The sequence below is a fragment of the Haliotis rubra genome, unplaced genomic scaffold, assembly GCF_003918875.1.
Source record: "Haliotis rubra isolate DU_JTF1 unplaced genomic scaffold, ASM391887v1 Scf194, whole genome shotgun sequence".
Taxonomy (NCBI): Eukaryota; Metazoa; Mollusca; class Gastropoda; order Lepetellida; family Haliotidae; genus Haliotis; species Haliotis rubra.
In genome coordinates, this window is record NW_025765936.1 from 811566 (window position 1) to 834931 (window position 23366).

A 23366-nucleotide genomic window follows, 5' to 3' on the forward strand; every position below is an offset into this window, starting at 1 on the left:
CTGGGGAAAAAATTATGCAGCAAGCCGAATTGAAAATTATTTCAACTAACTATTTTGACCCAATTTCTTCTCTACATACGCGCATTCTGATTAGCTGGGGGAATATTTCTCCCACACATGGCTACGAGAGGGGTACGAGTCTTCTTTCAGGTTTTATGACTCACTCACACAAGCATGCACACACTCTCGCGATCACATGCTTATTTTTGCAGTAGAAAAACTGTTAAAAGTGAAGATGTTTTTTGTTTAAGAATCTTACAAAGTTTCAAATAGATCTTGAAAATCTCTTTCTTTGATCCAAGTATTTTGATACTTGAAAAAATATCATCATAGTTTTTTATTAGGTTCATTTGTAAAAGAAGGAAAATATTTGTCCATCTTTTCAGAGTTGCATCTCTTAACGGAGCCAGGATACTGTCTCCAATTTGTACACTGTGTGTTAGGGAAAGCATTTCTTTCTTTGATGAAAAGTATCTAGATGTTGGGTTATCCACTGCCCAGTAATCTATGGTGCTGCAACTGTCTATGCAGAGTTGCATCCCTTAATCATTAAGTAAGGATCTGCTGATCTTTGTGTACCTCACTCACCCACTCACTCACTCACTCGTCATTCACATCTGGATGTTATTCCTGTTGTTTCAGATGGAATTGATGTGTCACCCAGTCCCCCTGCACTACGTAAGTAGACTCTTCCCCTCACGTTAATCTATCACGTGACTGTCCGAGTAGCGTTGGTGTTCAGCTGCTCATCCCTGTTACAACTAATAGTGTCTGGCTGGCTGACAGACGTGGTGGATGCATGTTATCGTGTCCCAATGGTGATCACTGGATTGTCTGGTGTAGATATTATTTTTACACATTTGCCATATTGTGAAGAAATCTTTGCTGTTTTTCATTGTCAGTACTTTTTAAAATGAACACAGGGTTTTCTCTTACTCTCGAAATTGGTGGTCCAGGGGATTCATTTCAGTAAATTTTACGAGTCCTTCCTGGTAATATGACGGTCCTGTAAAGTCTTGAAATAAATAAGAATAATAGCCGGGCATAGTGAACATGTGTTGGGGCGATGGGGTAGCCTAGTGGTTGAAGCGATCACTGGTTTGATGCCCACTAGTGTAGGGAATTGGTTGAAATCTCACAATTGATGATTGGTTCAATACCAACGACCAATCATCGAAAAGAAATTGGTTAGCGTCATTTTTTAAATTTCCTATTCAGGTTGTAGTTGCAGATAAGTATAAAGGAAAAAACATTTGGTTCTCTGTTGTTGTTTTTGAAACTGCACAAATTACATTTACAAATTTCACATCCAGTGTAAAATGATTCAGTTCCAGTGTAACATAAACTTCCCAGATTCTTCAAGAAATATTCAGTCATGACTTTTCAGAAAGTGAAGTGAGTTTTCTTAGAAATAGTACTCAATTCCAGCTATAGAGGACCTTGATTAAGAGTACGTCCTAGATACCCGTTCCATCATCAAGTATTTCAGCTCTATTACAGCGATGGTTCCCTTGTGGTTGAAGTGATCACTGGTTTGATGCCCACATGTGATACAATGTGTGAAGCCCATTTCTGGTGTCCCCACTGTGATGTTGCAGGAATATTGCTAACAGCGGCATAAAATTGAACTCACTCACTCTCTGTTGAAATGTTTTTACACCAATGTAATCATGTAACGGGCTACATTGATATATTGTATCACAAGTTGTGTATCAGGTTATGATACTATATGTTGTATGTTATTATTCTTAACATCATTCCTGACTACTGTTGACAGTGCTGCTGGTGAAATAACTTGCCTCCAGTCATTATCATTGGAGACAAGCATAGGGTATTGATATCCTCTTGTCAAGGAATCCCCCAAGGAGACAAGCAGGGTTCTACATGACGCGTGATTCCTGCGTATTTGACGCAACGATTTTGTAAAAGACTCTCAAAATATTATCATACGAGTCAAGCTTGACGCAAGTTTTATGAGTGACCCTCACAATTCAGTTCAGAGTCACTAAAATCGATCTGATAAGCAAACAATGATAGTTTTCCAGAGGCCCAGATAAGCTGCGTATTTGGGTATAATGCACATAGACAAAAATTCCAATTACGCATTGAAAAATAATTGTTGCGTACCAATTACGCATTGAAAATGTTAGATACGCAAAAAGTTTCAAACATATGCATACGGAATATATTTATAAAATCGCTTGCGTAATGAAAAAGACATCAATTGGTATCAAGTTGTACTGTTAGTACAGGATGAGTGATGTTTTATGAAATCATTTCCATTATATTTAAGTTGGTTTTGATTAGGTATGACATAAGGCAGTACATACCTGCTTAGTAAACTTACTCAATGACATATACTTAGGTGAGTAAATTCACTGAAATACCCACATATTTGAAAGCAGTGGGTAATGGAAAATGAAATGCCCACTCAACATTTATAATACCCACTCCTAAAAAAATACAGTGGGTACAGTACCCACATGAGCTAAATCTTATCGTACAGTACCCACCTGAGCTAAATCTTATCGTACAGTACCCACCTGAGCTAAATCTTATCGTACAGTACCCACATGAGCTAAATCTTATCGTACAGTACCCACATGAGCTAAATCTTATCGTACAGTACCCACATGAGCTAAATCTTATCTGGAGCTCTAGGTGTAGTGTAGAGTACATTCAGATAATGACTTCAGAGACTGGAATGAACGTGTGGTAATGTGGACAGGGTCATGACTGAAATAACGGACACAGATAACTACTTTAGGTGGGCTGTGGGTACGTTCTTGGTATGTGTGTGCAGCTCTCAGGATTCGATATTGCGGGTTTTCTGCTTCCATTATGTACATTTGTGTGTACTTGTGCATCTTGTAAATCCCTGGAACTGATTTAGGGAATGAATTTGAGTTTGCGTTGCTTTTAACAGCAGCAGAGAACAACGACCTTCAGCCTGTCACCTACAAAGAGCCTGAGTTCTGGTGCTCCATTGCGTACTACGAGCTGAACACCCGCGTCGGGGAGACGTTCCACGCATCGCAGCCCTCGCTGACCGTCGATGGCTTCACGGACCCCTCCAACTCTGAGCGCTTTTGTCTGGGGCTTCTGTCGAATGTCAACCGAACACAGCAAGTGGAGATGACCAGACGCCATATTGGTTAGTGTAGAAAAATAATATCGATCTCAGATTTTGTTCTTAATTCAGTATTACTGTTTTTGGTTCTAAAAGAACAGGACCCATGAAGATTTGGTTAGAACCATGTTAGAACTGGTCTTTAGCAACCCATCCTTGTTGTAAGAGGCGACTAGCGGGATCGGGTAGTCAGGCTCGCTGACTTGGTTGACTTGACATGTCATCGGTTCCCAGATCGATGCTCATGATGCTGATCACTTCATTGTCTGGTCCGGACTCAATTATTTACAGACCGCGACCGTATAGCTGGAATATTGATGAGTGCCATGTTAAACAATAAGCAAGGTTTCTTTTCAGTCTCTTATACTTCCCTGTTTTTAGTGTGGTGTTAAACAACAATCCAAAAGACCTAAGTTTTACACAGCAGCCTCCGATACTGATTCACTTTTGGATGGCAGGCGGACAGTCATATCAGACACTGGTCTCATAGAAGATTTTGTTTCCATCAAGATGGGATACTATTTTCCTGGAACTTCCATATCGAACCGCTGGTATGTCTCTCTGATGTGGGCGGTGGGGTAGCCTAATGGTTAAAGCGTTCGCTCGTCACGCCGAAGACCCGGGTTCGAATCCCCACATGGGCACAATGTGTGAAGCCCATTTCTGGTGTCCCCTGCCGTGATGTTGCTGGAATATTGCTAAAAGTGGCGTAAAACCAAACTCAGTCAGTCAGTGAGTCTCTGTGATGTTGCTAGAAGCATCATCTGTTGTGTTGTGTTCCAGGCAAGGGCGTACGCCTGTACTACATCGGAGGTGAGGTGTTTGCAGAGTGTCTCAGTGAAAATGCTGTGTTTGTACAGAGCCCCAACTGCAACCAGCGCTACGGCTGGCATCCTGCGACGGTCTGCAAGATACCACCAGGTGAGTCATGCCAGTCTGGGTAGGAACACTTTGGTCATGCAGGGAAAACCCAGGGTGCTTTAAAAACACTCGGTCAACTCTGTAGGACTCCAATTTGGGACACTGTACAACTCCATTTCGGGACACTATACAACTCCAATTTGGGACACTGTACAACTCCACTTCGGGACACTGTACAACTCCACTTTCAGACTCTGTAGAACTCCACTTTCAGACACTGTAGAGCTCCACTTTTAGACACTGTAGAGCTCCACTTTGAGACATGGTAGAGCTCCACTTTCAGACACGGTAGAGCTCCACTTTCAGACACGGTAGAACGCCACTTTCAGACACGGTAGAGCTCCACTTTCAGACACGGTAGAGCTCCACTTTCAGACACGGTAGAGCTCCACTTTATGACAATGTAGAACTCCACTTTCAGACACGGTAGAACTCCAATTTGGGACAATGTGGGACACATTGCAACACACTAGGATCCCTTGGGACAAACTGTTAGGTATAACTACCATGCCATTTATGAAGCATTTCATGTTTTGGATGACTAAAGCAAGTTCATATGATATGATCCCATAATAATGACTTCTTGGGATTCAATGAGACATGCCACTTCCCTTGACATATTTTCTTGTTATGCCTACTGTATGCTAAGGATGTCTACGCAACACAGTCTGTGATGTATTTGATAGACTGAGTGAAGTGTTTACTACAGTAGAACTTTTATAACGAACACGGAAATAATGAACTGACAGCTATAGCGAACTGTTTTAGAAGTCCCGAATAAACCTCTGTATATTATCATATAAAAAAGTTGTGAATAACAAATTCTCTATAACAAACTTAATGGCTATAGCGAACTGATTTGCAGTTAACACTAATGAACAGTGTGAATAACGAACTGAGCGAACTCAATCAGTGTCACTGCCAATTAGCGGTGCTCACTTTGAAATCAGTGTATAGCGAACTGACTTGCAGTCCCTGGAAGTCTCGGTGAACATTAATTAATGGTGTGAATAACGAAGACAAGCGTGGACAAAGTAAGATCACAGACTTTGTAGTGAAACGAATGAAACTGTCGAATGAATGAATGAATAAACTGAGTAGGAATGTATCACACTGTACAGTATGTCTTTATTGTTCTTTCGGGCGGTGGGGTAGCCTAATGGCTAAAGCGTTGGCTCGTCACGCCGAAGACCCGGGTTCGAATCCCCACATGGGTACAATGTGTGAAGCCCATTTCTGGTGTCCCCCGCCGTGATGTTGCTGGAATATTGCTACAAGCGGCGTAAAACTAAACTCAGTCAGTTTATTGTTCTTTCAATGGAATTTCGTGAATAGCGAACTACGGATATAACGAACTAATTTCATTGGTCCCTTGGAGTTCGTTATAAAGGTATTTTACTGTTTTTGCATGTGAATCATGGCCAAGCATCATGGATTAAGGCTCATTCAACCACTTCTTGTCTACGTCTATGTTTAGTAAAGCAGACAAACCAAACCTGTGTTTAATATCTTTGTTCCAGGGTGTAATCTGAAGATATTCAACAACCAGGAGTTCGCAGCCCTCCTGGCCCAGTCTGTCAACCAAGGATTTGAATCCGTGTACCAGCTCACACGAATGTGTACCATCAGGATGAGCTTTGTCAAAGGCTGGGGTGCAGAGTATAGGTAATGTCTATGTACCAGCTCACACGAATGTGTACCATCAGGATGAGCCTTTTTCAAAGGCTGGGGTGCAGAGTATAGGTAATGTCTATGTACCAGCTCACACGAATGTGTACCATCAGGATGAGCTTTGTCAAAGGCTGGGGTGCAGAGTATAGGTAATGTCTATGTACCAGCTCACACGAATGTGTACCATCAGGATGAGCTTTTCAAAGGCTGGGGTGCAGAGTATAGGTAATGTCTGTGTACCAGCTCACCATCAGGATGAGCTTTGTCAAAGGCTGGGGTGCAGAGTATAGGTAATGTCTGTGTACAAGCTCACACGAATGTGTACCATCACATGTGTATCAACTAATGTTTTAAGTCAGTGACCTTTTAGACATCTCTCACCAGGACACACAGTTCATTCAAATGCATGACAACCTTATTAAAATTTATCATTTATCAATTTACTGGGCCATTTATGTCCGCAAGCTGAAGGACATGTGAAGATCCAGGGTAGAATTGATCTTCAACAACTTATTATAAGAGGCGAAAATGGGGTCAAGTGGTCAGCCTCGCTGATTGGTTGATGCATGTCATCACATCCCAATTGCATAGGTTATAATAATAATAATAACTAGGATTGCCTCCAGGGCAATACTGGCGGTCTTCAGACTTCCCCATACACTCCCCGTGGCTACCTTTACTTATCCTGTTTCTTTGGACGACAGCTGGATCGCCCATTACAGTGTTTCTGAGATAGAATTACCAAGAAAGTAAATGTTAGTTAATGTGAAATGTTGACGCCCTAATTTGGCGCTGATTCAATGCAGCTGACACAAACTGCAGAAAAACAAACGTGGGCAGTGTTGCTATATTTTACTGTCGCTTCCTGTGATATGAGATAACTAACTGAAGGAAGCGACAGTAAAATCTAGCAACACTCGCCGCTTCCTTCAGTTAGTTATCTCACAACTGACAAAATGCGAAATCCTAATGTCCCTCCCTGTTTGTGGCGTAATTGTGGCGTAACTATTGACTTTTACATAATAATATTGTGAAGCAAAATTGTTCCACATTTCATTATCTACAGTTTGGTGTCTTCGAAAAGGAAATCCATTGTGTTTTCCCAGAGCTGTGAACCCTATAAAAATGCGTTTTGCTAAAAGTTGACCAACTTCCAAGGGCAATAACTCCGACACTATTCAAGATATCAACATGCCTTGAGCAAACTAAGTAGTCCGGAGTGTGGGCTTTAAAACGATATATAGAACACTATTGTATTATTTGCCGTTCAGGAGAAGAAGATTGTTAAACACAGGCACCGTCAAAAAGGTGCGGAAATGTGCGAAATCGTTAAGGTTGTCTTTGTGTCGTAATGGTGACGTAATTATTGATTTTTACATAATCATGATGTGAAGCAAAAATGTTTCCCATTCAATTACCTAGAGGATGGTACTTAGAAAAATGGAATCCATGGATTTTTCGCAGAGTTGTGACATATTTGTTAACCCTATGGAAATGCGTCTTAGAAAATTTCACAAACTTCCAAGGGCGATAACTCCAAAACTATTCAAGAAATCAACATGCCTTGAACAAATTAAGGTGTCAAGCGTGTAGGCGTATCGAACGCGATTGTACTATATGCCGTTCAGGAGAAGAAGATTGTTAAACACAGGCACCGTCAAAAAGGTGCGGAAATGTGCGAAATCGTTAAGGTTGTCTTTGTGTCGTAATGGTGACGTAATTATTGATTTTTACATAATCATGATGTGAAGCAAAAATGTTTCCCATTCAATTACCTAGAGGATGGTACTTAGAAAAATGGAATCCATGGATTTTTCGCAGAGTTGTGACATATTTGTTAACCCTATGGAAATGCGTCTTAGAAAATTTCACAAACTTCCAAGGGCGATAACTCCAAAACTATTCAAGAAATCAACATGCCTTGAACAAATTAAGGTGTCAAGCGTGTAGGCGTATCGAACGCGATTGTACTATATGCCGTTCTGGAGAAGAAGATTTTTAAAGACAGGCACCGTCAAAACGCGGAAATCGGCAAAAAATTCAGTTTTTTCAAAATTGCGGAAAATTTGACCTACCGGCCAACTTTTGCTATGTGTTGAATCGTTGGAGAATGGTGTTGTCTACATTGAGTGAAAATTTGGTCAATTTATCTCTCATAGTTTTTGAGTTATTCAGGTGTAAAGATTTCGACATTTTGGGTTGTCTGCCCTTACCGGAAGCAGGAAGTCGGGATTTTTTCAACATTGTATCAATTTCAGCATACAGGCTATCATCCCAGAAAGTTTCATAAAAATCGACCCAGCGGTTAGGTCAGCGGAGCGGGTACAAAATCTGTACAAACAATAATAATAATAATATTCGGATAATAACAGTAGGTCTTCCAGACATTCGTCTGAAGACCTAATAATAATGTGTCCGTTTATACAGCGCCAAACTCCACACTAGGTATGCTCACAGCGCTAACAATCAAGGCACAGCACATTATTACCCCAGATAACCCAAGCTGCCTGTTAGACGCTAGAAGGTTATAGTCATATGACTTTTGAAAAATTTGTTCGCCAAAACACACCCGCATATAACGGCCATTTTTTACTTCAGGCACATCACGTCGAGTGGTACCCTGTCTAATATTTTCTTCATAATGAATTATTTTTTCATAATTAGATCAATATTTTTGTTCTTTGGTGAAGAGAAAACATTGAAGTTTCCCATTTCCTAAAAAGTAGTAACTTTCGGTTTAATTATTTATAAACAAAAACAATCTCAATGTTACATCACCGATTGGACGAATAGGAGCGATCATGGCAACGGCAGTAATCAAACACCACCACATGCATTGTGATACCGAATAAAATGTGCCATCCTTTAAATAGATCCAACTATTTTTGCTGGAATTAATTACATGGTCTCATTAGGTAATTGGTATATTAAAATTATCATATTTATCGAGTTTATAATGATTTTGTTGGATAAACCTTCCGACACTGACATCGTTGACAGCCGTGGGTGACGCGTAAGGGCGTGGCCAAACTCGCAGTTTTTTTTAGGTGACAAGACACGAAGGATGTTTGAAAATACGTGTTCATAAGCAGAATCTGAACTCAAAAACATTCAAAGAAAACGACTCAATACCTAAATAATGCAGATCATGAAACATTATCCCAATATTTGTGATTGTACCCACCCTTGATGAAACCGGAAGCACGTACGGCATGACACTCATGGAGGTAAAATATGCACGAGTTGGAAAACGACCATTGACACATTTTCTAAATTGATTCAAATTCCTGTAAAATCCATTGTGTTTTTGACTATATAATTGGCATAACACAATGTTTTGTTCCTGTGAGCTATGATTAATCATTCTAAATAGTGATTTGTGGTAAATTTGGGTTTGCCAGACGAAATATCTCCAAATTTACTGTTAGTATTCAATAGCGAAAGATTTTTACCAGACAACCCCTGTCTGTGACATCACATCCGGTGACCTTTGCACTTACCAGAAAACAAGTTACTGTATATTACCGTCTATAAGCCGACCCCATAGATAAGCTTACTCCCAAACTTGACCCTTAAAATCAGTGTCTACTCACGCATCGAATTGAAGTGTAGTTGACAGAAAATGGATAATATATTTTGTTTCGCTAAATATCATACATACTGTAGTTAGACGATAACATGTCAACAAACTGGCTTGCTTATTACCACCTTGTTTTCCATGGACTGCTAGTTTACAGTAACATCGGTAAAAATGTGTGAATTTAAATGGCTTGCTTATTTTACACCATTCCATGTGCGTACAATTTACCACGTTCATGAGGGTCCGTATAACCTTAGTGTTGATTATATATTTTACATTTACAGTGCAAAAACTGTAATTAAAATTACACAATGGTAGGATATATTTCTGTGGGTTAAATAATAGTATTCTGTATTATATTTTACTGATGACTGCGCCAGAATTCATCCCGCTATATTATTGTACATGTTTGAACTTAATCGCTGGGAAACGTGTGCACAGCTGATTGAACGATAAATGTCATAATGACTAATATGTAATAATATGTTGAAATAATGAAAACGTACAGGTTAATTTGTATTTTATTCATCTTTCACCACATAAACGCTGTAATCGTGGCAAACATCCTGGCAGATGTACCGGTAACCTGTAACATCGTCCTGGCAGGGCACTGGCGAGCTAAAAAATATTTTGTGAAATTGTATCTCATGTTTTTTACTTTGTCTTCACGCTGATAATTGGCGATACAAATATACGAATTTAAAGTCAGATAATTATAAGATATCGGAAATAAGAATATTGAAATCGGTTTGCTTTAATTTCACGATTTATTCAGGTTCCTTATATGAAACGCATTACACTGTCAATCAAGTAATTCAGGTAAATTCAGGAAAATTTACATTATTTATGTTTGCCTTGTCATTAACCTCTGTATGTTTGAAATTATCAGGATATTTTTAGATAATAATGTTTGTTGTTCTATCTAGCATTAATGTGCCAAATATTTTTTCAGTTGTCCCTTCATTAATGACACACCGACTGTTTGAAATCACCCACCCTCTTACAACACCCTTATGCTGAAATTAATTCAGCAGGCTAAAGGTTAAAGCTAAATTTCAACCTGTTTTCCTTTCAGACGTCAGACAGTCACCAGCACGCCCTGTTGGATTGAAATCCATCTGAACGGTCCTCTACAGTGGCTTGATCGAGTCCTCACACAAATGGGATCGCCTGGACTCCCATGTTCCAGCATGTCCTAGATAATCACCTCCAGGGGTCAAGGTCAGGGTCGTTGTTGTGACCTCAGAGGTCAAAGCAAGGTCAAGTGCAGATTTTCACCCAGCATGTGACCTGTAGAGGTCAGGTTGTTGTCATGACCTTCAAGGTCAGAGCAAGGTCAAGTGCATTTTTTCCCCAGCTTTGTGACCTACAGAGGTCAAAACACAGGTCGTGACATTGAGAGGTCATATATAATGGCGGAAGTACAACACCACCTCTCCCAAGTGAAGACTATTTCTTGTGAATGCTGCAAACATTCAGTGATTTTTTTTATACCGGTGAAGTGAGACATATTGGTTTATGTGAAGTGGAAAGAAACATGGAGACATGGCTGAGCGACATTTGTACAGAATGATGTAGTCCATCGCTGGAGGATAGACTGCGTAAAAGTCATTGAACATTGTTTCATCGTCCCGGCATTGTGTCTCCCTGCCTCAATATACAATTACAAATATATCCATCATAGATTTCTAGTACATTATGCAGTATGCCAAAAACTTTCTCGAAATCTATTGATACTGAATCCGTTTCCTTGGATACCACATCCGAGGCTGCTGTTTCCAAGGTAACATGCTTCAGTGAGATTATATTTCTTTTTCTCTCTTACGACAAGCCTGTGCTCTTTGAACCTCAGATCTGTCTGAGTTTCATTAAAAGTTGTCCGTGGACAATTTAGCCAGTTACCTTGGTTATCACCTTATATTATGTTGCCATGGCTTCAGTGTCACCATGGTTACAAAAGTTTGTGTTTTTTCATGATCAACAATGGATTGCCAGGAAGCTTTCTGTAGATCGTCAGGCTCCTTACAGATATTTTTGTTAGCACAATGATAGTCGTTATGTCAAATCACAGAACCACACACAACTAAGACCACCCACAAACGTTTTAAGGAAACATTTTTTCAGTATCTGAGCACCCTTTACAGTCTGTCATGCCATGAAAAGCCACAATAAATTAACTGACGATTGATATGTTGACAGGGTTTTACACAGACTTTTAAAAATGGGAGTCACAGTGACTCACAGTATATATTTTTGGGAGTCATTTTCAATGTTTGGGAGTCATGAAAATTTTAATATTTCTTTGTTAATCATTCTCAGTATATACAGGGGTGGAAATAACTTTAAAATTGCAAGTGTACTCCGGTACAGTGGCACACGTGAAATCACTTGCCCTGATAATTTTTCCACTATACCGTCTGTTTTCTTGCTGATTTTTTAAATAAACAACATAATTAATATTGGAAAGTCAACTGGACACCGGTACAGTGTGATATACAAATTTGCTTGCCCGACAGAAAAAAACACTTGACTTGGGCGTCGGGCAATGGGTTATTTCCACCCCTGATATAACTGTCTGTGTCACACCACCAAATGAAACTACAGCATTGTTCAGTTCAAACAGCCAGGATTACTGTCTCCTCTGAGTTCTCTGGAACAATCTGACAGCTCTGTAAAGGTCAAATTATCATCGAACAATATCATGTTTTGCTTATCAAATCGATTTTATTGAACTGAATTGTGAGGGCCACCCATAAAACTTGCGTCAAGCTTGACTCATATGATAATGTCTTGAGGGTCGTTTACAAAATTGTTGCATCAAATACGCAAGAATCACGCATCATGTAAAACCCTGTGTTGAAATATTACAAGCATGAGTGGTGAGACAGTAAAGGGAAATAACTCTTATCCAAAAATTCTAAAATTAGGAATGGGGGAATTACGAACCAGGAAAAATAAGGCAGTGTCATATTTCAAAATGCCCTGAACACCAATCAGGAACATTTATTCCATTTCCAGGGAACTATTAAAACCAACTTTAAAAATAAAAATAAAGAAATATTTGCGTGTGGTTATGTTTAGTTTTGTGTGGTTTGCTTATTTCACTGTTTGTAGTACATTGTCTTGCCAAGCTTGGTCATATGGAAGGCAGTATCAGTCTGGTTGTGTTTGCAGCAAGTGGGTTGTGTGAAAAGGAGGAATTAGGAATTAAAGGCAAATCCGTGTTCTGTTATCGTAATGTCATAAGAACTGTTTCATGAAGCCAGAGCACTTTATTTTCTTGGTTTATGGATCCACGTCCCAATGTTTTGCCAGTTGTGTTTATTGATCAAATCAAAAAGTACTTCACTGAACATGTCTGATGTCATTCTCTTCCCACAGAGGTTACTTATCATATCTTCCTACGAATCTCTGTTCTAATACGGCCATATTTCCCGGTTCTCGTAAAATCCCATAGCGGCAAAAAATCGCAACACAAATTATCTCCCTACTTTCTATCCAATCAGAACACGTGTTACATCGACTTAGATCTAACTGGACTAATGCAAGTAAATATGGGGCCACAAATATCCCTCCTCTGCCGGGGACTTGTGTTGATGTGACACACAAGACATTTAATGGCTAGCTTGTCCATTGTCAACGAGGGCGATGGAGACGCCATTGATCCGCCATTACACGACTGAGTTCTGTCTATAAGAAACGTTTACGCATCGCGCAGGAGAAGAAGTTCTAGTTTTCCAGAAGCATACGGAAATTACTGAGGCCTTGCGAATGATCACATTTGAAACAACGTCGCTGATTGCACAACTAAATCTGATTGAAAACCAATCACGAATCCTGAACACTCGCACCATGAAAGGGCTGTATTAGAACAGAGGTTCGTAGGAAGATATGACAAGTAACCTCTGTGGGAAGAGAATGGTCTGATGTTTGAAACATAAATATTTTGGGTCCCGAATAAAATTGTTTAACACCTACTTTTAAATAAATACAACAAACAAACGGAACAAAAACAACATTCAGCACTAAACATCGTTATATCCAGAGTTACCTGTGATCAAAGTCAGCTGTTCAGGTAGATTCCTTCTTGGAATTCGTGAATGAGCATGACCATCTGATGATCATCTGACTACCTTTTCAGGCGTGCTCAATAGTGAGGTCGTAAACTTTTAAATATCATAAGACATGCTGACCCTTGTTCAGATAGGTGTTGACCCACTTTCTGAAATCATTGGCCAATTGACCCTGATAAGGTGGTGGGATAGCCTAGTGGTTAAAGCATTTGCTCGTCACGCCGAAGACCTGGGTTTGATTCCCCACATGGGTACAATGTGTGAAGCCCATCTGGTGCCACCTGTCATGATATTGCTGGAATATTGCTAAAAGCGGTGTAAGACCAACTCACTCACTCATCCCTGACATAAAAAATCTGGTTAAAGATACGATGTAGTTAAGTTAATCATTGATTCCTTTTCTTTAAGAAAGGATCTTGTTTTTTTGTTTTGTCCCCAAATGGACAGAGTCTCTGAAAATGGAAATTAGAGTGGTCTGGCCTGTTGTAAGAATGATACAATGCTTTTCAGAATGTTCCTCAAATGTCGTATGTCTTCATTTATTAATGATTTGAACATTGTTGTTAAATTAGTATATGGAGGTGATACGTTGTGTGCTCAAAATTTTAATTTGGTATCTTGGCTCCTAAACACTAAATTTCAACACCCAATCACGATCTCTGTTATTTTAACATTCAGATGCATGTAATTGTGAGACAAATGAGATCTTTGTTTAGTCAGTTAGGAAACAGTTGCTGAGCAACAAAAATCAGAAGTGAAACTGTCCAGACTTACAGAGATGCCAACCCCAATTTAGCCCAAGTAGTATTTTGGCCAAATACCGATTCAAAAATTAGTATTTGTTGGCCAAAATTAGTATTAACTTTTCCAAGGAATTTTCATATAAAATAAAAAATTAAATATATAGTCTAAGACCATGTTATTAACATTGTACTCACCTAAATCAGTAGTAAGTATCCACATATAGCTTGATACTGAATAAAATGTGATCGAAATTTATTGTGTATGGTATGTATGCTATTTAATAATTTAATTTAACGTATTTTTTTTTTAAATCGTATATTTTTACTGCTATCGTAGTCACATATTTTGTGGGGTTTTTTCGTAATGAATACGATAAAATCGTATGGGTTGGTATCTCTGGATTTATATATTCTAAGTGAGTTTGAATTAGAACCCATGTTGAAAATATCCTAGTTTCACTATTGCTAAATGGAACTTGTTAGGAAATTCTGCAGAATTCCGCAGAAATTAAGACCAACTGACACATGAAGAATATTTTTTGCAGATGTGTATAAGTGATTGAGGAAAGGATTTCTGCAGAAATTATTGCATGAAGACTAAATCAAAATGGCGAGTCTTATTCTAAAACAGTCCTTTTCCTAAATGACTGCTTTTTTTGTGAATAAAAAATTAGTCCTAAAGAAGGTGACAGCGTAATGGGAACGTGACATTGAACATGCATGCTTTATGTACATAATGTTTTTGTAAAGATGAAGAACATTTCAGTGATGAGGTCACGGAAGGTTGATTGAACCAAATTAAGTCCCTTGACAAAAAGTCCTTGAACCCTCAACATGAAGAGCTATAGTGTTCTCTGTGTGTATATTAATAATATGTGAGTATATTGCTGTAAATTGTGTACCAACTGTTAGGGCTGGGACAAGTCCACATTTACTGCCTTGGTCCGCACCCCCAGTTACCCGATCTGACCCAGGTATCCGACCCCCAATCACCCAATCTGACCCAGGTACCAGACCCCCAATTACCTGATCTGACCCAGGTACCAGACCCCCAATCTGACCCAAGTACCAGACCCCCAATTACCTGATCTGACCCATGTACCAGACCCCCAATTACTGCTGATCTGACCCAAGTACCCGACCCTTACCTGATCTGACCCAGGTACCCGACCTCCAATCTGACCCCAATTACCTGATCTGACCCAGGTATCCGACCCCCAATCTGACCAAAGTACCCGACCCACAATTACCTGATCTGACCCAGGTATCCGAATCGCAATCTGACCCAAGTACCCGACCCACAATTACCTGATATGACCAAGGTATCCGAATCCCAATTATCTGATCCAACCTGAATACCCAACACCCCAATCTGACCCAAATACGTTCTCTATCCATCCGACCGAATCCAACTGGTACCGCACCCATATTACCCTATCTGACCAGGGTACCTGTTCTCTAATCACCCAACCCATCCCCTAATTACCCAATCCCCAATAACCCAACCCTAATCACCTAACCTGTCTCCAATCACACCCAGGTACCCAACCCCCCTATTACCTTATCCGACCTGGGTATCCACTGTAGGGCTCAAGCCTAAAGGTACAAAATGTTGATTGAGAATTGTTGTACCAGAACCGTGGCTAAAACAGTTGAGATAACACATGAAACGATCTGGTAATGCATACACTGTTCACAAAAGCTGATCTTTTTCCAGAAGGAATGAATGCATGCAAGGGGTGGTGGAATAGTCTAGTGGTTAAAGTGTTTGCTCGTCACACTGAAGACCCGGGTGCGATTCCCACATGGGTACAATGTGTGAAGCCCATTTCTGGTGTCCCCTGCTTAAAACTAAACTCACTCACTCACTCCAGGTGACCCTGATCTATTCGAGACCCACCCGAGTTACCTGTCCCAGCCCTATCTATTACGGACGAGAAGTTGAATTTTTGAATGTTTATCATTGAGTGCTGCCAACAGTTACCATGGTTACTGTTTGGAATGAATGTCGTCTCTGTTTTAATGTGCCATATAAATGTCCTCTCATCCTTGTTGATCGGTTTAGCAAATACAGATAGAACATTTTTAATATGTGTAGAAATATTTTAGGGAGATGATATTTTGCAATCAAGTTTTTATCAACGAATCTCAGTGATGTATGTCATGTTTGTGTCATTCAGGGGTTTAAAGATTTGGTGTCAAAATGATACTCATGTTTCAAGATTTCTCAGTGGTAAGAGGAACTAAAGGAATTAATTGATTCTATGAGGATTCCCCATTGATCTTACCTTGACAGGTTTCTATTTTAGGGGACTGCCATGGTGGTGTAGTGGTTACAGCGTCCACCGAGAGCGGAAGGTCGCGGGTTCGATTCCCGGCCGTGTCTTACCAAAAGACATTAAAATATGGTACTTGTTGGTCCCTGCCTGGCTCTTGGCATTAATGGGTACAACAAGGACTGGTTGGCTCAGAGTCGGTATAATGTGTCTGAGTGGGGTATTCATGCTTAACTGCGGCATGGTGTCTCAGTGGGCTAGCACTATAAAACCAGCTTCAGTCTGGGCTAGTACAAGCAGCCACACATACAGACGCATGCATGTCGCCAAATGAGCGAAATATTCTCAAGTGCGACGCTAAACCCAATTTCACCTCTCCTCACTTCTATTTTAGGGTTAAAAGATTTCTGAGCCAAGGCTACAATCAGAAATGAAATGAAAATATTCTATCTCTTAAAAATATCTCTCTCTTTTTAAAAAATTTACCTATGGCAACAGTTTTCTATTTGATGGTTTATACATTATTTATCCGTGGCAACAATCAGAAAAGAAACTAAAATATTATTTTTACAATGTGTTTTTTTAGACTTCCCTGACAGGCCATGTGTTCTAAAGGAAAGACAAAGGCGTATGCATAAAAAACTGTTCTATCATTTTGAGTGAAAAGTCAATTTGACCTTTAAGGGCTGGGGGAGGAAAAAGTGTCATGATCGGAAAATTACAAGTTATTGTTTTTTATGGTCTCACTATAATTTTATTTAAAATACTTTTCATGTTTTCTGCATTTTATTGAAGGGTCATGACAGATCCTGTAATCTTAGGTACTGCAATTCAAATTTGAATTTGAATCGGGGCGTTGGGGTAGCCTAGTGATTAAAGCGTTCCCTCATCACGCTTCGATTCCCCACATGGGTATATTGTGGGAAGCCCATGTTCATGTATTTCATATTGCTGGAATATTGCTAAAAGCGGCGTAAATCAATACTCACTCGAGTTTGATTCCCGATTAACCCTGAATGGTGGCACCACACTGATTATGTTTCAAGGTTTGTTAACGACATACTCTTGTGGGATTTACCAGAGTGGTAAACGTCCGAGCCCTGCGTCACTTTGGGTCCTGGTTCGACTTTGGCAAAATTGTTGATTGTTGTTTATTTCTTGTTTTACGGATCTGCCGGTCGTATTGTTTCAAGAATAAAGCCAGACCAATTTTATGTCTTGTTTTACGGATCCGCCGGTCATATTTTTTCAATAATAATAATAAATAAAATAAATCCATTTTACCTGCTCAAAAAATACAATCCTCATGTTTTTGTTGTAAAAAAATGTAAACTTACCCCCAAAAAATTTTTCATTGTTTTTTGGCCCATATGCACTGCATAAATTGCTCAAAATAAAATACTTTAGTATTCAAAAGGAAAATATGTTTGACCGGTGATTTTTATTTTTTTCCCTCCTGCCTTTAGGTTTTCTGATGACAAAAATCTGTAAAACAAGAAATAAAATTGGTCTGGCCTGAGAAAAAAATAATTAATAATTTTCCCACTCAAAATTAAAAAAAAATACTAATATTTTATTGGCCCAAACTGTAAACTCTAGATTGTTTTTTCCCCCATATACACTTCATAAGTTGCCAGAAGTAAAATACTTTTAGTATTTACAAGAATATTTCTTTGACTGGTGATTTTTTAAAATATTTCTTTCCCCTCCTACCTTTGTTTTTTCTGAGGATAAAAATCTGTAAAACAAGAAAAAAGATTTGTCAGGCCTTGTTGTAATTCAAACATCTTATCTCCAAGCCGGGTTCAGCTTTATTAACCCTTGAAACAGACACCAAATTTTTAGCCCCTTAATTATCTGTTTATGATCACGAGGGTGTGACCAACATTCAGTTGTGTGTCCAACTGCATGCATTGAGATTAAGGTAGTTCAATCTTTGACATTTTGCTCAAACTTCCAAGGGTTTGAGGATGTGTTATGTATAATTAGCAGATGATCAAAATGCAAGTCAAACTGACAATTTTGTCATTCGTTTCTATGGTTACTTGACTGGTGATTCATCTCAATGGCGACTTGTTACTGATGACAAGACAGTGAAAGCTTATGACCGATTTCTTTTTTGGCATGTGTGCTTTACTTGTCTTAGCCTGTGCTTCAAATGTGAAATAAACAAATTTACCAATATTTCTGTAGTTTGTCATGTCAAGGTCACAAAAAGATGCGCAGACCAAGAATCATGCAGAGACGAAATTGCAAGCCGACTGCTGGTCACGAAGCAAGTTGTTTTGGGAGTTCAGTACTACCACATTGCTCAAGATTAAAAGTTGTTTAACAAACTACAGTCCGTTTGAGTCAGAAAAGGACCGATGAATTGCACATTTTATCATTGCCAAAATTGCCACATACATATAAATAGTACACATGTTTATCATTTACTAATACCCAACAGCTTTCTTATATTTGAAAATTTTCCCGACTCCACCAAAAAAGTTGTTTAAGAAGCTATCATCATTGAAACCGCAAAAGTTGTTATCTGTCGCTGCGGGGTGAAACCGGAGAAACGGAACAGCCACTATCTCGTCGTGCACGGGATACACATGCCTGATTGAAAATGAAGTTGAATGCTGACGTGAAACAGTTGATGATTAAAGAGTACGATTTTTTTCCGTGCTGAAGCCGAAAGGGGCAAACCATTTTATGCCATTAATAAATTCCGTAAGCGGGCAGCAAAAGCTTTAGGAGTATCAGCAAGGGTACTGACAAATGTTCTGGAACACAAACATTGTGAGGGTGATGCGAAGCAGGTAGGGGTCGTATCAAAATCATACAAATTAAAACATTTGGACAACTTTCAAAAGAACCTTGTAAGGCAGTCTATCAACAAGCTCTATTCTGAAAACAAATACATGTCGCTGAAAATTTTAAAAAGCATTTGAAGCAAGAACACAACCTCAGAGTATCAAAGTACACACTCTGGCGACTCGTACACTCTTTCGGGTATCGTTATAAGAAAATTTCGGGGGAGAATAGGTCAGTACTGTGTGAACGCCCTGATATCGTTCGCTTGAGAAATAACTTTCTCAGGGTTATAAAGAAGCACGAGGAAGGGTTCGAGCCAGTGTACTTGGACGAGACCTGGGTCAATGCCTCGCACACTGCCAGCAGTCAGTGGGTTCCCGATGGGGGTGATAAGGGTCACGTAGAAAGCTGCCTCTAGGGAAAGGAGAGAGACTAATCATTCTCCATGCTGGTTGCTCCAGCAAAGGCTTTCTCCCAGGCTGCGACTTGGTATTCAGGGCAAAGTCCACAGATAACAGAGACTACCATTCCGAGATGAATGGTGCGGTTTTCCTCGATTGGGTTAAGAACAAGTTGGTACCAGCTCTACCAGATAAGTCTTTTATCGTAATGGACAATGCCCCATACCACAGCGTGCAGGACCCCGACAGTAAAGCCCCGACATCGAACAGTCGAAAAGGTGATATGATATCATGGCTCGACAAATTTCAGATCGCACGGCCTTCAAAGGCAACGAAGCCTCAGCTATATGAGATCATAAAAACCCACAAAGGTGAACCTTTCTACAAAGTTGACAGTTACATAAAAAGTAAGGGTCACGATATTCTGCGACTTCGACCCTATCACTGTGACCTTAACCCCATTGAAATGATATGGGGTATTGTCAAAGGAGATGTTGCCGGATCAAACACAACTTTTAGATTACGTGACGTAGAGGTTTTGTATAGGAATCCCTTAACAAAATCACGACTGAAACTTGGCAAAACTGTGTCAACAAGGTAGCTAACGTCATTGAACAAGGTTACTGGACTCGGGATGGCTTACAACAGGCAACTGTGGCACCACTTGTCATCCCTTTAATTCGTGACTATGACACTACGGCGGACGAGGAACCGACAGGTCTCCCGGAATAGATTTTGAGATGTCCCCCGCCATGACTGGCTGTTCCGTTTCTGCGGTTTCACCCCGCCACAACAGATAACAACTTTTGCGGTTTCAATGATGATGGTTTCTTAGACAACTTTTTTGGTGGAGTCGGGAAAATTTTCAAATATAAGAAAGCTGTTTCAGGAGTCAAGCTGCCAAACACAGTTACCCATCCAAGGACTCTCCGCGCTTGATGATGCTGAACTTCATCTGATTTTCTGACCTGGGCCCCGTTCCTCAAAGTGATCGTAGCGCAAAGTTGATTGTAACTCCCATACTTTAACATAGACTTACGACTGTTGTAGCGCTACGATCGCTTTGAGGAACAGGGCCCTGCACTCTATGCACAGGACCACACACTACCACGTTGGATACGATGATATATCAACCATGTGTTATCAAACCTGCCCATCCAATTTCTTATTAACATGGGTTGCTGAAGACCACTTCCAACCCGAATCTTCCAGGCTATGAGGGCACAGGTATGCTGCTGTCGTAAGTAGAAACCATGAGGTTGAACTCGAATTGCAAATCCTTCAATTGACCAAACTTTGCACTGCAGTCACCATGTTGTTTATGAACATGGTTCCTGCAAAAATATAACTCCAAAATATCTCGCCTGGAAATGGTTGAAATTTGACTTTTCTATTCAGTTAACTCCCTTGACAGGAAGATGGGTCAGAGTGAGATAACATTCCAGCAATATCGCCGCTGGGGAAACCAGAGTGAGATAATATTCCAGCAATATTGCCGCTGGGGAAACCAGAGTGAGATAACATTCCAGCAATATCGCCGCTGGGGAAACCAGAGTGAGATAACATTCCAGCAATATCGCCGCTGGGTAAACCAGAGTGAGATAATATTCCAGCAATATCGCCGCTGGGTAAACCAGAGAGATAATATTCCAGCAATATCGCCGCTGGGTAAACCAGAGTGAGATAATATTCCAGCAATATCACCGCTGGGGAAACCAGAGTGAGATAATATTCCAGCAATATCACCGCTGGGAAAACCAGAGTGAGATAATATTCCAGCAATATCACCGCTGGGTAAACCAGAGAGATAATATTCCAGCAATATCACCGCTGGGGAAACCAGAGTGAGATAATATTCCAGCAATATCACCGCTGGGGAAACCAGAGTGAGATAACATTCCAGCAATATCGCCGCTGGGGAAACCAGAGTGAGATAATATTCAGCAAACCAGAGATAACATTCCAGCAATATCGCCGGTGGGGAAACCAGAGAGATAATATTCCAGCAATATCGCTGCTGGGTAAACCAGAGAGATAATATTCCAGCAATATCGCCGCTGGGGAAACCAGATAAATAATATTCCAGCAATATCGCCGCTGGGGAAACCAGAGTGAGATAACATTCCAGCAATATCGCCGCTGGGGAAACCAGAGTGATAATATTCCAGCAATATCACCGCTGGGTAAACCAGAGTGAGATAACATTCCAGCAATATTGCCGCTGGGGAAACCAGAGAGATAATATTCCAGCAATATCACCGCTGGGTAAACCAGAGAGATAATATTCAAGCAATATCGCCGCTGGGGAAACCAGAGAGATAATATTCCAGCAATATCACCGCTGGGGAAACCAGAGTGAGATAATATTCCAGCAATATCGCCGCTGGGGAAACCAGAGTGAGATAACATTCCAGCAATATCGCCGCTGGGGAAACCAGAGTGAGATAATATTCCAGCAATATCACCACTGGGGAAACCAGAGTGAGATAACATTCCAGCAATATCGCCGCTGGGGAAACCAGAGTGAGATAACATTCCAGCAATATCGCCACTGGGGAAACCAGAGTGAGATAACATTCCAGCAATATCGCCGCTGGGGAAACCAGAGAGATAACATTCCAGCAATATCGCTGCTGGGAAACCAGAGTGAGATAACATTCCAGCAATATCGCCACTGGGGAAACCAGAGTGAGATAACATTCCAGCAATATCGCCGCTGGGGAAACCAGAGTTAGATAACATTCCAGCAATATCGCCGCTGGGGAAACCAGAGTGAGATAACATTCCAGCAATATCGCCGCTGGGGAAACCAGAGTGAGATAACATTCCAGCAATATCGCCGCTGGGGAAACCAGAGTGAGATAATATTCCAGCAATATCACAAACCAGAGTAGATAACGCCGCTGGGAAACCAGAGTGAGATAACATTCCAGCAATATCGCCGCTGGGGAAACCAGAGTGAGATAATATTCCAGCAATATCGCCGCTGGGGAAACCAGAGTGAGATAATATTCCAGCAATATCGCCGCTGGGGAAACCAGAGTGAGATAATATTCCAGCAATATCGCCGCTGGGGAAACCAGAGTGAGATAATATTCCAGCAATATCACCGCTGGGGAAACCAGAGTGAGATAATATTCCAGCAATATCGCCGCTGGGGAAACCAGAGCGAGTGAGTTCAGTTTTATGCCGCTTTTAGCAATATTCTAGCAATATCACGGCTGGGAACACAGAAATGAGCTTCACACATAATATCCACATGGGGAATTGAACACGGGTCTTCAGCGTGACGAGCGAACGCTTTAACCACTAGGCTACCCCACCGCACCTAAGATGGGTCAGAAAATCCAGTGATATGGGTAGCAGGGGTTCAAATATTTTTTAAAAAGCCACTTGACTTTAAGTAAGTAACTTGTCCTGACTTATTTTCCACTTGCCCTGATTTTATGACATAATTATGATGATGTAATTATGAAAGAAGAAATCAACATGGTATTTGATGTTAATGTTTACTGGACTATTTATTGAAAAGTGATAAATAGCAAAGAAAGATAACTCTACTTTATTATCATTGCGAAATTTAATAGCTACATTTTGAGCAGATATGAAATTAAATCCAAGTTCATTTGCAGTTTGAAACCATAAGTGGAAATTATCTAGTAGCCCACGGACAAGTAAGATACCATTATTTGATTGCCCGAAATGAAAACTGACTTGTCCCGGGCGTCGGGCAATGGAATTTTTGAACCCCTGGGTAGTGGCTGTTAGTGCC

The 23366-nt window shown here is 40.3% G+C and overlaps 1 protein-coding gene and 2 long non-coding RNA genes across 3 annotated transcripts in view; 2 read left to right on the forward strand and 1 right to left on the reverse strand.

Moving 5' to 3' along the window:
• Positions 1-11597, forward strand: part of LOC124274766 (mothers against decapentaplegic homolog 3-like) — a 94234-nt gene extending 82637 nt beyond the window's left edge. Inside the window, exons 5-9 of the mRNA XM_046710136.1 lie at positions 643-678; positions 2927-3154; positions 3914-4051; positions 5572-5716; positions 10378-11597. Of these exons, the coding sequence (XP_046566092.1) occupies positions 643-678; positions 2927-3154; positions 3914-4051; positions 5572-5716; positions 10378-10501 (671 nt within the window). The 3' untranslated portion in view covers positions 10502-11597. The remainder of the gene's footprint in view (positions 1-642; positions 679-2926; positions 3155-3913; positions 4052-5571; positions 5717-10377) is intronic.
• A 3451-nt stretch (positions 11598-15048) lies between these two features.
• LOC124274768 lies at positions 15049-15504 on the reverse strand. The gene is made up of 3 exons (XR_006898023.1): positions 15427-15504; positions 15311-15368; positions 15049-15202 (listed from the first exon to the last, which is right to left on the reverse strand). It is a non-coding gene; the product is annotated as an uncharacterized LOC124274768 (long non-coding RNA).
• A 1161-nt stretch (positions 15505-16665) lies between these two features.
• Positions 16666-18578, forward strand: LOC124274769. Its single transcript, XR_006898024.1, has 2 exons — positions 16666-17543; positions 17595-18578. It is a non-coding gene; the product is annotated as an uncharacterized LOC124274769 (long non-coding RNA).
• Positions 18579-23366: the final 4788 nt, after the last annotated feature.